The sequence below is a fragment of the Pelodiscus sinensis genome, chromosome 23, assembly GCF_049634645.1.
Source record: "Pelodiscus sinensis isolate JC-2024 chromosome 23, ASM4963464v1, whole genome shotgun sequence".
Lineage (NCBI taxonomy): Eukaryota > Metazoa > Chordata > Testudines > Trionychidae > Pelodiscus > Pelodiscus sinensis.
Window position 1 is genome coordinate 18,727,258 of NC_134733.1, and position 12,620 is coordinate 18,739,877.

At 48.5% G+C, this 12,620-nt stretch overlaps 1 protein-coding gene across 6 annotated transcripts in view; it reads left to right on the forward strand.

The window, feature by feature from the left end:
• The window catches only part of GABRD (gamma-aminobutyric acid type A receptor subunit delta), an 80,399-nt gene extending 69,982 nt beyond the window's left edge, over window positions 1-10,417 (forward strand). For all 6 annotated transcript variants that reach the window (XM_014571569.3, XM_075906903.1, XM_075906901.1 and 3 more), the window contains 5 exons: window positions 333-415; window positions 3,367-3,504; window positions 6,712-6,867; window positions 7,855-8,066; window positions 9,440-10,417. In XM_014571569.3, the coding sequence (XP_014427055.1) occupies window positions 333-415; window positions 3,367-3,504; window positions 6,712-6,867; window positions 7,855-8,066; window positions 9,440-9,739 (889 nt within the window). In that variant the 3' untranslated portion in view covers window positions 9,740-10,417. The remainder of the gene's footprint in view (window positions 1-332; window positions 416-3,366; window positions 3,505-6,711; window positions 6,868-7,854; window positions 8,067-9,439) is intronic.
• The last annotated feature ends 2,203 nt before the right edge of the window (window positions 10,418-12,620 follow it).

Sequence of the window (12,620 nt, forward strand, 5' to 3'; positions counted from 1 at the left end):
GAGTGATATATAGATGTAGATTAAGGGTTTCCTACCCAGTCTTTGGATTATGGGGAAATTACATGCCCAGCTATCCTGGGGGGAGGGATAGCTCAGTGGTTTGGCCTGCTAAACCCAGGGTTGTGAGTTCAATCACTGCAGAGGCCATTTGGGGCAAAAGTTTGTCAGGGATGGTACTTGGTCTTGCTGTGAAGGCAGGGGACTGGACTCAATGACCGTCCCTGCCAGTTCTAGCAGATAGGCAGTCTCCATTAATTTAATTTATGACAGACTACAGTTCTCTCTAGAAATAAATCACTGGCACTATTGATTTTTCTGGCATGTGGGGGCAGGATTACCTCAACCGTGGCCTGTGACATGGACCTCACTAAGTATCCCATGGATGAACAAGAGTGCATGCTGGATCTAGAGAGCTGTGAGTACAAAATACTGAGGACAGTGGTGTCTATTATGCATGCCCAAGGGAGCTGACAGATTCATGGGGCCTCTGGACAATGCGGTGGGAGGGGGGGGGTCCCCAGCTCCATGCTCCTTGAAGGGAGAGGGCCTCTAGTGGAAGGAGTGAGATTGGGGCAGTCAGTCCCCAACACCACCCAAATGGCAACACTCTCCTCTCTCCGAAGGCCCTCAGAGCCGGCTGGAGTGCGCAGTGCTGGGCTCTGGAGTGCTCAGCGATTCTAAAGGGCCCAGAGCTTCGGCTGCCGCCGCTGTCACAATAATAATAGTGGTGGCCAAGAACCCTAGGCCCTTTAGAATCTTTACCTCTTCCCCTGTCGGCAGGCCTGCGCGTGTCCTGTTGAAATCCTGCATGGATAGTACTTAGCTGTGGTTCTGTGAGGCAGCTCAAATCAATTCAATATAAGGGCTGGTTTGGATTTAGGAAATATAAGGCCTAACCCCAGTTCCCTTGATTCAAGGTTTGGTAGGGTTACCATATTTGAACTTTCAGAAAAGAGGACACTCCTGAGAGGGAGTGTATCTGTATCGGTATCAGTATCTAGCAACTCACATGGTGTTAGTATATAAATAGTATAGTATATTAACACAACGTGAATTGGTAGATACCGATACCGATACTCTACCTCTCAGGAGTGTCCACTTTTTAGAAAGTTCAATTAGGGTAACCCTACAGTTTGGATATCAGGATACAGAGCCTTACAGCATTACTTCAATCTGACGCAGTCCAGAACCATAGAACTGAATCAGCAAGGTGCTGAGCATCCTCCATTTACATTGGAGATAGTGAACTGGGTGCTAAGGGCTGGTCCAAAGCCCGCTGAAATCAGTGCTTCAGGCCCTGAGAGACAAAGCTGAGATTACAGTGGGAGGCTGTGTCTAGACTACACCCCTCTGTCGACAGAGGGATGTAGTCTAGACACAGCGTAAGTGAAACCAAGAGGGGCAGAATTCCATGTGTAGTTATTGTGACTAGCCTCTGTGAAGACTCTTTTGAATGTCTCTGTCTTTCCTTAGCAACACCTCGCCCCTATACAGGAATCAGTCAGAATCTGGGCCGTAGACTAGTTAAACTCTATTTAGTGCTTACATGGGAAACCTGTATAAACTGTGTCTGTATTCTACTTGGGCCCAATTCTCCTCTTGATCTGTGTGTAATTCCCTTGAGCAGTAATGGTTTGGGGACAAATTCACTACTGACATAAGCAGGCCTCACTCGTTGACGGAAGGGAATTTGGCCTTTTGTGGCTATGTCAGTGGCTGAGTGGAGTCCTGATGTGTCCAGAGATTTTGGACTAGCAGAGTACCTGTGCAGGGGCAACTTGATGTGAGTGTCAGTTGCTCTTTCCTTTGTAGCACTGACTCTGTTTGTTTTCTCGGCAATTAACCACAATAAGTTCATCCTGTCAGAAATAGCAACCTGCAGTTTTACTTACATAATCAGCAAATGCAGTGGCAGCGGACAATGAACTAGCAATCAATTCACTCTCCCAGCAACTTTTGTAAGTTTTTTTTTAATTTAATGTGAGGATTTTTATTTCAGTGCAATAAACGTAAGTAGAAATAAAGCCTCTTCAAACAAAGGTATTAAAGTACAACCAGAGGAAACTTTCCGCCTGTAGTTGCTACATGTCATTTCTGCTAGTCAACTCCTAACCCAAACTACGGAGACTGTGTGTTCCAAAGGGAGTCCACCTGTCTGCAGCATTAGTGTAGTCCTATTTTAGTGCGATCACAAAATACCTTGCTCTGTTTCTATCCAGACAGCCATTTCTCACTAGCAAAGGGTTGCTGACAGGTTACATGTCAGGCACCATTTTTTCTGCTGCATCCAACTTCTGTTAGGTACAGCAGGGACTGATGGGATGCCAGATGGCTGAGTATAACTCCCTGATTCCCTGCCTCACCTTGACCCCAAAGGCATAAGTTAGAGGAGCCTTCCTGGGTCACCTGACAGCTGGGGACAGCTACGGTGCATCACTCTAGTCAGTCTCCCTTCTTGCCTGTCTTTACTTTGGATATGTCCCCTAAACCAAACTCTTCAGAGAGGCTGCCATTAGGGATGTAAATTCCCATTTAAAACACTAGCCGGTTAAATGATAGGTTTAACCAGTTAACCTTGGAGGGCTGGGATCCCGCAGAGGGGGCTGCACCATCCCAGCTGGCCAGCTGCATTGCATGTACGGGTTGCTCTGGCTGTACCAGGCTGCCAGTTAACTGGTTACCGGGTAAGTATGCCCTTAAAGCTAATGCTTACTGGGTAACCAGTTAACTAGTTAACTCTTTACATCTCTAGGTGACATAAGGACCAGCTTCACTGGCTCTGTGCCTGCCTATGACACTGGGATAATTCCCAGGATTGGGGTTATGACCAGTCTTTGCTCCTTCCACTTTGCTTGACTGGCACAAAGATATTGAAAGTGGCACAGAATATACTCCTATAGATATATAAAAAAAACCCATGTTTTTTTACATGTTTGCTCTGTCAGTCTGGCTAATGCAAATATTCGTCTCCATTCAGATTCTCGTGCACAATGCTGCTGACTTTGGATGGCCAATGCTGCAAAGGAAACTTTTATTAGTTTGTTTTGCAGCTGTTTGCATTATAATTTAAACAAAAACTCCATTCCTTGTGTCTGTTGCTCTTAGGTTTGTTAAAAGCATCTATTTAAGCTGTGTTCTCCACTTGAAAGCTCTTCTAAGATCGCAAACAGTGTGAGGGAACACTACCCAGCTGGGTCACTGGTGACCTCGCTCTTGATGGGACAGGGAATTTTACCCAGATTGCAAGACATGTTTGCTGTGGGACTGAGGATGGAGCAGCATGGCAGAGGTGTCTGAGTCTTGCTCTGAGCCCATTCATCTTTATTTTTCCCCAAACCTGTGCACTTATTCAGCTTCTTTTGGCAGATGGCTACTCTTCAGAGGATATCGTGTACCACTGGTCAGGAAACCAAGAGGAGATCCATGGGCTGGATAAGCTGCAGCTTGCTCAGTTCACAATCACAAATTACCGCTTCATGACAGAAATGATGAACTTCAAATCTGGTAACTGACTCTGAGCCTTCGTTACAGGCAGCCTGTTGGCCTTTCTGCTTAGGGGAGCCTCTACTACCCATATAGACAATCTCCTCTCTTCAAGTAACCCATTTAATGTGTCCATCTGGTTTCTAGTACAATTGTATTTAATCTGTACCTAGAGCAAGGATGGGCAAAAGCCTCTCAGAGGGCCAGATCCAGCCCGCCGAAAGCTTTCATCTGGCCCGTGAGGTAGTTCCAGGCCCCGCCCCATAGCGTATTGCCCCAGAGCAGCAGAGAGGCGCAAGCCCTTCTAACTGCTTCTGTTTAAAGGGCTCGCGTCTTCCCTGTGCCTCACCCAGCAGTAGGGTTGCCAGGTGTCCGGTATGGACCTGGACAGTCCAGTATTTTCGCCTCCTGTCTGGTAAAAAAAATTCAGAAAATACCAGACACCTAAAATGTCTCGTATTTTCTGATTTTTTTTTTCCCCGGCCAGGGGCGAAAATACCCAACACCGGCCACCCTACGACACACTCGGCAACTGGGCCCAGCCCCTAGCCTTCCCCCCTCGGTCCCCGGACTCCCTGCTTACCCAGTTCCGCAGGGAAGCTGCTTTTGGCTTGATCAAAATGGCCACCAGCAAAAAGCCTAAAGACCAAGGGGAAGCAATGCCTTCCCTGGGTCTTAGTGCTCATCCTCTCCCCCTGTTCCTATCCTTATTCTGACTCTGCACGCACTCTGAAAGGGGCCATGCTGTTTTATTATTTAATATTTTTTGCTCAACAACTTTGGTATCCCCTCTTTTTTCCCCCGGTGTTTTTTTTTGGGGGGGTGGGTTCGGTATTTTTGGTTAAACCATCTGGCAACCCTACCTAGCAGCCATGGGGGAGGCGCAAAACCTTTAAATAGAAACAGTTGAAAGGACTCACGTCTCTGGCTCCCTAGCAACACGCTAGAGGTGTGGGCAACTGCATACCCTTTCAGCTGTTTTAAAGGGCTCTTGTGTTTCCCACAGCTGGTAGGCAAGCGTTGGCTTACAGGTGCAGACAAGGTGCCAGCTTTGCTAATCCCTTGGGTAGCCATTATAGTCTATTGCGACAAATCCAAAGCCGTCCTGGACTCTGTGCAGGGCCGGATTGGGGGGGGCTAGCCAGGCAGCTGCCTGAGGCGCCAACCTATGGGGGGCACCTGATGCGCAGTGGCAAGGGGCACCGTGCATGTGCTGCGTGCCCGGGGTCGGGCAGCGCATGCGCCGTGCACCCGCTGCCCGGGGCGCAACTTTGGCTCGGTCCGGCACTGACTCTGTGTTTGCCATAATGCTGCACATGGCTGCCAGTCAGCATTTCACAGCAATAGCAGAGGTAGAACTCAGATCCTCCTGCTGTAATTTGCAATTGGGGCTATAGGAGAATCTCCATTATTCCTAATAATATGGTGCTTATGACAGCGAATTGAGCAGCTCTGATGCCATCTACTAGAAGAGGCGGGGCGGAACCACATGCCCGGGGGCTGGATGTGGCCCCCAGCTTGCCTGGATCCGGCCCTCGAGGCTCAGAGATCACCCCCAGCATTGGGGAGCATGAAGTGACACTCTAGTCCCCACACCATGGGGCTAGAGCACACAGAATCGACTAGCCTGGGGCCCCCTAGACTCTGGTGTGCGAGGTGAATGTGGGGAGTGTCCTTCTGCTTCTCAGCTGGGGGCCACGACTGGGAAGGTTGGTTTTTGTTTTTTCGCTTTTCATTAGTGTGTGGCCCCCAGCTGATTTTTTTTTTTTCTGTGGGACAGCAGCTCCTGACCCAAGAAAGGTTCCCCACCCCTGAACTAGAAGGTATTGGGACACAGACATACTAGCCCGCCTATTGCAATAGATTTGTCCTTTTACATGTACAGGCAGTCCCCGACTTACGCGGATCCGACTTATGTCGGATCCGCACTTACGAACGGCGCTTTTCTCGCCCCGGAGCTCGCGGGCGGCGGGACCGCCCAGAGTGCAGTGGTCCCACCACCGCGTCCTCCGGGGTGAGAAAAGCTGCTCCGGGTCTCCCTGGTGTGCTGGGGGGGACTCCCCAGCACAGCAGGGAGACCCGAGCAAAGCCGCACAGGCGGCGGGACCCCGCTGCCCGTGCGGCTTTGCTCCTTTGCTTCTTTGCACAGCAGGGAGACAGGAGCAAAGCCGCAGAGGCGGGGGACCCCGCTGCCTTTGCGGCTTTGCTCCTTTGCTTCTTTGCACAGCAGGGAGACAGGAGCAAAGCCGCAGAGGCAGAGGACCCCGCCGCCTCTGCGGCTTTGCTCGGGTCTCCCTGGTGTGCTGGGGGGGACTCCCCCCCAGCACAGCAGGGAAAGAGGAGCAAAGCCGCAGAGGCGGCGGGACCTCTGCGCCTCCGCGGCTTTGCTCGGGTCTCCCTGGTCTGCTGGGGGAGGAAGGGTGCACAGCTAGTGCGCCCCGCCCCCCAGCAGACCAGGCTTTTGTTGCGGGACGCCTGGGGTAGAGTAGCTGGGGTGCTGCCGGGTTGGTCCTGCGGGGACCTACCCGGCAGCACCCCAGCTGTTCTGTCCCAGGAGTCCAGATTCAGCTGCTGTTGAAACTGATCAGCTGCTGATTCCAGGAAGCCGGGGGCAGAGCAACTCTGCCTCGGGCTTCCTGTAGTCAGCCACTGATCAGTTTCAGCAGTGGCTGAATCTGGAGCCAGTTCCGACTTACATACAAATTCAACTTAAGAACAAACCTATAGTCCCTATCTTGTACGTAACCCAGGGACTGCCTGTAGTTAAATGCTTAGTTATGCTGTCCCCATATCCACCAAGCTCTTTTCCTGTTAGTTTTAAATTCACATGATCTTTTTAAAAAATCTAAATTTAGTATCTGGAGGACTTTTCACGACAGATTATACAAATCTTAAAGCAGATCACATTTTGAAATAGTACTGTTAGAGCAAGGAATTAGGAACTGGGAGTCCTGAAATCTGTTTTTGGTCTGCTACTGACTCACTATGCAACCTGCAGCAAGTCACTCGACCATTCTTAGAACTAATAATGGTGACACTGCTTATGGTGCTTCACAGGGTTTTATGAGACTTAATTAATGCAAAGCCCTTTGTGACCCTTGAGTGAAAGATGATGTAAAAGTGCAAATCAGTGTCATGACTCTTGTATGTTATGTTATAAACTGGGTGATTATAAATCCAACCTTCTAATACATGTCATGTGTATCCTTTGCCCACTCTCTCCACCAGCGGGTCAGTTTCCCAGGCTCAGTCTGCACTTCCACCTGCGGCGGAATCGAGGCGTTTATATCATTCAGTCTTACATGCCTTCCATCTTACTGGTGGCCATGTCTTGGGTGTCCTTCTGGATCAGCCAATCAGCTGTGCCCGCGAGGGTGTCACTAGGTAAAAAGACTGGGGTTAGGATCTTGAAAGGAGGCCATGCAAAGGCCAGATAGTCATCTCCAATGTGCCATTACTGGAAGAAAAGCATATTTATGAATGCTGTGTCTGCCCTGGCAAAGCAATGAGTCTTACAGAGGGGTTCCTTAAGAACGTAAGAACAGCCATACTGGGTCAGACCAAAGGTCCATCTAGCCCAGTATCCTGTCTGCCAACAGTGGCCAATGCCAGATGCTCCAGAGGGAGTAAACACAATAGGTAATCATCACATGATCCCTCTCCTGGCATCCATTTCCAGACAAACAGAGACTAGGGACACCATTCCTACCTATCCTGGCTCATAGCCATTGATGGACCTAACCTCCATGAATTTATCTAGCTCTTTTTTGAACCCTGTTAAAGTCCTAGTTTTAACAACATCCCCTGGCAAGGTGTTCCACAGGTTGACTGTGTGCTGTGTGAAGAAAAACTTCCTTTTGTTTCTTTTAAACCTGCTACTTATTCCTTTCATTTGGTGACCCCTAGTTCTTATATTATGGGAACAAGTAAATAACTTTTCCTTATTTACCTTCCTTCTTGCTTCTCGCTTTCCTTTGGGGCAGAATGCACTAGCAAAGGATGGAAAATAAAAGTTTAATGTTGTTATATTGTATCCCTAAAAACAATAGCATTTGTCAGACACTACTCAAAAAGACTCAGGACTGCAGCCTTGACTCCCACTGAAGTCATGAGGGAGAGGAGTAGGTGCTCAGAATAGACAAGACCCTCCTTCGGTTGTGCTAAGGGATCTGTCTGTGTCTGGTAACTGAAATCACGTTGAGATTTTCAGAGCTGCCTCGGGCAATGAGTGCCCAGTTCAGAAGTGGGTGCCCAGGTCCCCTGGATGGCTTTGAAAGTCTCCGCCAGCTCCTCTCTAGGTAGAAGTTATTGTTTATTCCCGCTGGAATGTGTTACAAACCCCTAAGCCAAGCTTCTCCTGCACTTCCCTAGGGATAACCACCGTTCTGACTATGACCACGTTGATGGTCAGTGCCCGGTCTTCACTCCCACGAGCCTCTGCCATCAAGGCGCTGGATGTTTACTTCTGGATTTGCTACGTATTTGTCTTTGCTGCACTGGTGGAATATGCATTTGCACATTTCAATGCCGACTACATGAAAAAGCAAAAAGCCAAGCTGAAGGCGAGCAGACAGAGTGGAGAGGTCAGTAAACCGGGTGCCGGGGCTGCGGTGGAAGGCTTTGAAGAACAACCACCCTGTATTACGGCCTTGTCATCAGTCACTCCCCTCTACTAGCCACCCCCCCCCCCCATGTGAGTGCTTAGCCCTGAATGCCACCAGGCTGATTGATGCCTGTTGGCGGTACAAGTCAAAGCCAGCTAAGGACAATTAGCAGGATACAGAGCCAGTAACCAATCCTCACCATGTCACATGCAGCTGGGCCTGATTGTTCCTCTGTTGCATGCTTGGGCCAGGATGGGAGAATAGAGACACAAAGGGGCTTTGAAGCCACATTCGTGTTGCTTGTATCCTGGAGATGGAGAGGACCTTTGGGGACATGTCCAGCCCTTGATGTAGATTAGAGCAACTTCAAGGTGCTCTGTTCAAATAGTCCCAATATGCCACCCAGCCCAAGCTAGGAGCAGGGCCAGTGTAGAGCCCTTATGCCAGTTCTCCACCAGCCAGGGAGGCCCCGTGCCCTCAGAGTATTTTCCGGTAGCTTTTGTTTATGGACCCTTTGACTTGCAAAAGGACCATAAAAGGCCACAGCAATCCTGAGAACCAGGCCCATCGCCTTCATTGTTGTCCCATGGAGATGCATATTCTTCACTGTGTTCCGTGGATTCCAGACAGACCCTGGCATACAGCTTGTGTTCCAAAGGAGACCTCTGTAACAGGCTGCAAGCACAAAGCAATTGCTCACTTGAAATTCCTTGCTGGAATTCATAATTCTAGATAGCTCATTTGTTCCCTTCATGCTCTTTACGTGCCTGATAGGCAGAATGAATCGATTAGGGTAAAATGTGTTTGACAATCCACAGTTTGCAAATTTCCTCCCCACAAATCGACAGGGGGATGTGAATCCCTGGACTTGATTTTTGTATTATGATGATTTTATTGTTATTAATTAATCTTGCTAAGCTGCTAGCAGATACGATTGTTCTGCGCTCTTTACAGAAACGTACCCAGGAACATCCGCCGCCTTACAGAACCCATCCTGTTTCAGGCCAATCAGTTATCCTTTCAGCTGGGTAGCCCACGCAGTCCCTTTGGAGCTGACCAATACCACTTGTGATTAGCCCACCATCAAGCATGCTGCCTCTCCGGTGCCACAAGCCCCTGCAATAGCTCATGGAATGTAAAATTATAACCAGAATTTACCCTGGGTTTCCTGCGTGGCAGAACAGAGCCATTCACAGTTCCCTCGGCCATTGCTAGCTTTGGAACAAAGTACTGTTCACCATTTTGGATCTCCTGCCTATCAGACCATTAGGCCACCTGGCTAGCTCTGATTCAGTATTCTGACTCTCTTCTCATGCAGATTGTCATCAGAGGTTCTTCTCTTTTGTTTGCAGGTCAATGTGAAGAACGCCATTGTTTTGTTTTCCCTTTCTGTTGCTGGCGTGAACCAGGAGCTGGCCATTTCTAACCGGCAGCACCGAGCTCCCAAAAGTCTACCTGGATCATATGGCTCTGTGGCAGTTGAAACTGGAGAGACAAAGAAGCATCAAGAATCTAATCAAGAGAAAAAGCGTGGCTTGAAGTCCCTCTTTAAGCCCATTGATGCAGACACCATCGATATTTATGCCAGGGCAGTGTTTCCAGCAGCCTTTGCAGCAGTCAATGTTATCTACTGGGTTGCTTATACAATGTAAGAACAAATATGCTCCCAAGAGGTAAACTATGGGCCAGGATTATGCTCAAACGGTACAGAGTAACTGGAGAAACTGCATTGGTCCATTTCCCATCAAAGTGCTTTCCAATGTGCTGAAGATATTTTTCAGATGTAGAGTAACATTTTTGATTGATGCCTTCAATCAACTCCAGCTAATACTGAGAGAGGCAGAAATTGGCCATTTCCAGTTTCACTTGATATATTTGTTATTACTGAACTCTGCCAAACAATTCAAGGATCCTTTGTTCCACTTCTCATCTTGAAACAATGTGTCACGTGTACATATCTTCGGTGAAGTTGCCACCACCAAATCCTAAAACACAGTTTGGTATTTTCCTTTTTCCAAGGTCAGCAGATAATGAGGCTCTGATTTTCCCCACACTCTTACTATCTCCTTTCTTACAGTACAGCTAACCTCATGTTTTCAAGTGGGAATGACTTTTCTGCATCATGCCAGTTGTGGGACAGTTTGAGTTTAACAGGGCAAGGAAAATGGCATGATTTCTACATGTGAAGACCATGGAATTGGCATATGTGGAGCACAGCAAGGCAGAGGGTTTTTCTTTAATTATTATTTGTCTTGGATAAAGTATTTAAACCACTTTTGAGTCTCTTCTTTAGTCACAGCATGAAATAAAACATATTGTATAGAACCTAACTGAACTGTTAACATCCACTGTGTTGTATTTCAGATCTAAGCTAAGAAAAGTCTTTCTTTAACTGCTTAGACGTCCTGTATATTGCTCTTTGCAAACTAAATCACACCATAAGTGGACAAAGTGATTTAAAATCACAGTCTGAGCTACAGGACTTAGGGTAAGATTCTCAAAAGCACTGAAGTGATTAGAAGCCTTGATCTTATTTTCCAAAGAGATTTAGGCTCTTGGGAACCTAAGTCTCATTAGCTTTCAGTGAGAGTTAGGTACCTAGTAACCAATTATGCTTTTGAAAATTTCACTGTTAGGCTTCTAAGTGCCTAAGTTACATATGAAAAAGTCATAATTTTCTGCTAAGTCGCTTAGATGCTTTTGAACATTTTGTCTTGACAGTCAAGGGGGCCTGATCCTGGGAAGTGCTGAGTACCCACAACTACTGGTCATTTCATTGGAGCTGACAATAATGGAATCTGTGGATACTCACCAGCTCTCCCTTACTCTAAGCCAGGTACTGTTGTCCATAAGGTAATGCCATTGCTTTCAGTGGTGGCATTCACCATAAATACAGATATGAGAATCTGGCCTTGAGATGAATAGATTGGCCAGCATAAAGGTACAGGCAGAGGGGATATTACTGGCACAGGAAGCCAGCGTAGGATGCTTAGCAAGTGGAATGGGTTTGGAGGTAGGAGGGACGACTCTTGGTGCCTGGAAAGTGGGAAGTCATTCTGAGCACAAAGAGTGACACAAAAGAAAATGCAAAGCCATAGTAGTAGGGGAGGACAAAGGATGCAGCGGGGAATGAGGATGGGAGAGGCGGCAAGTTTAAACAAGAGCCCAGACATACCTATCAAGGGCAAAGCTGTTCAGGGCCTGGAAGACAAAGTGGTGATTTATACTTGTAATTGCAATAAGAAAAGTTGACACATTTGATCGAAGTACAAAATTTCCATTCCCCTGACTGACTTCCCTTTTGACATGTGGTTTGATTCCACATGACGAGGGCTGAAAGATGGAGGGTCCACTTTTCATTTTGAACCGAGTCAGATTTATAACTTAAAATAAAAATCGTCCAGTATCCCCAACGAAGAGAATGGTCTGAAGAAAAATAAGTGATCCTGAACAGAGCTATAATAGAAAATATATTCCCTCCATAAATCAAGCTTCCATTCACTTACGTCTCCAGTTTGTCTCAGAACAGGGAACTTTCTGCCAGCTATGTGATGGGAGATGCAAACTTATCAAACTATGGGCATTCCGCAAATCTGTTCACCCAAAGAGGTTTGGGCTGGTGGGTAGAGTACTGGACTGGGACACCCAAGTTCCATTCCAAATTCTACCACTGGCCTGCTAGATGGTCTTGGCAAGCCACTGTACTTCCCTGTGCCTTGGTTTCCCCTTCTGTAAGAAACACAGATAACCATAGTGGCCTTCATTGTAAAGTGCTTTGAGATGTCTGGGTGAAAGCAGTACAGGCAGTCCCCAGGTTACGTACAAGATAGGGACTGTAGGTTTGTTCTTAAGTTGAATCTGTATGTAAGTCGGAACTGGCGTCCAGATTCAGCCACTGCTGAAACTGATCAGTTTCAACAGTGGCTGAATCTGGACGCCAGTTCTGACTTACATACAGATTCAACTTAAGAACCCCAGGCATCCCCAAGTCAGCTGCTGCTGAAACTGATCAGCAGCTGATTCCAGGAAGCCCGGGGCAGGGGCTTCCTGTAGTCAGCCACTGGTCATTTTCAGCAGCTGCTGACTTGGGGACACCTGGGGCAGAGCAGCTGGGGTGCTGCTGGGTTGGTCCAGTGGCGCCCAGAGCGGCGCTACGGGACCAACCGGCAGCGCCCCAGCTGCTGTACCACAGGCGTCCGGAGCAAAGCCGCGGAGCACGGGGGCAACGGGACAGCCCAGACGCGCCGTGGCTATCCTGCTGCCCTCGGGCTCCGTGGCTTTGCTCCCCGTCCCCCTGGTCTGCAGACCAGGGGGACGGGGAGCAAAGTGGCGGAACACGCGGGCAGCGGGACAGCCCAGACGCGCCGTGGCTATCCTGCTGCCCTCGGGCTCCGCAGCTTTACTCTGCTCTGCTCTGCTCCCCCTCCCCCTGGTCTGCAGACCAGGGGGAGGGGGAGCAGAGCAGAGCAGAGCAGAGCGGCGGAACACGCGGCCAGCTGACAGCCCAGAAGCGTCTGGGCTGTCAGCTGGCCG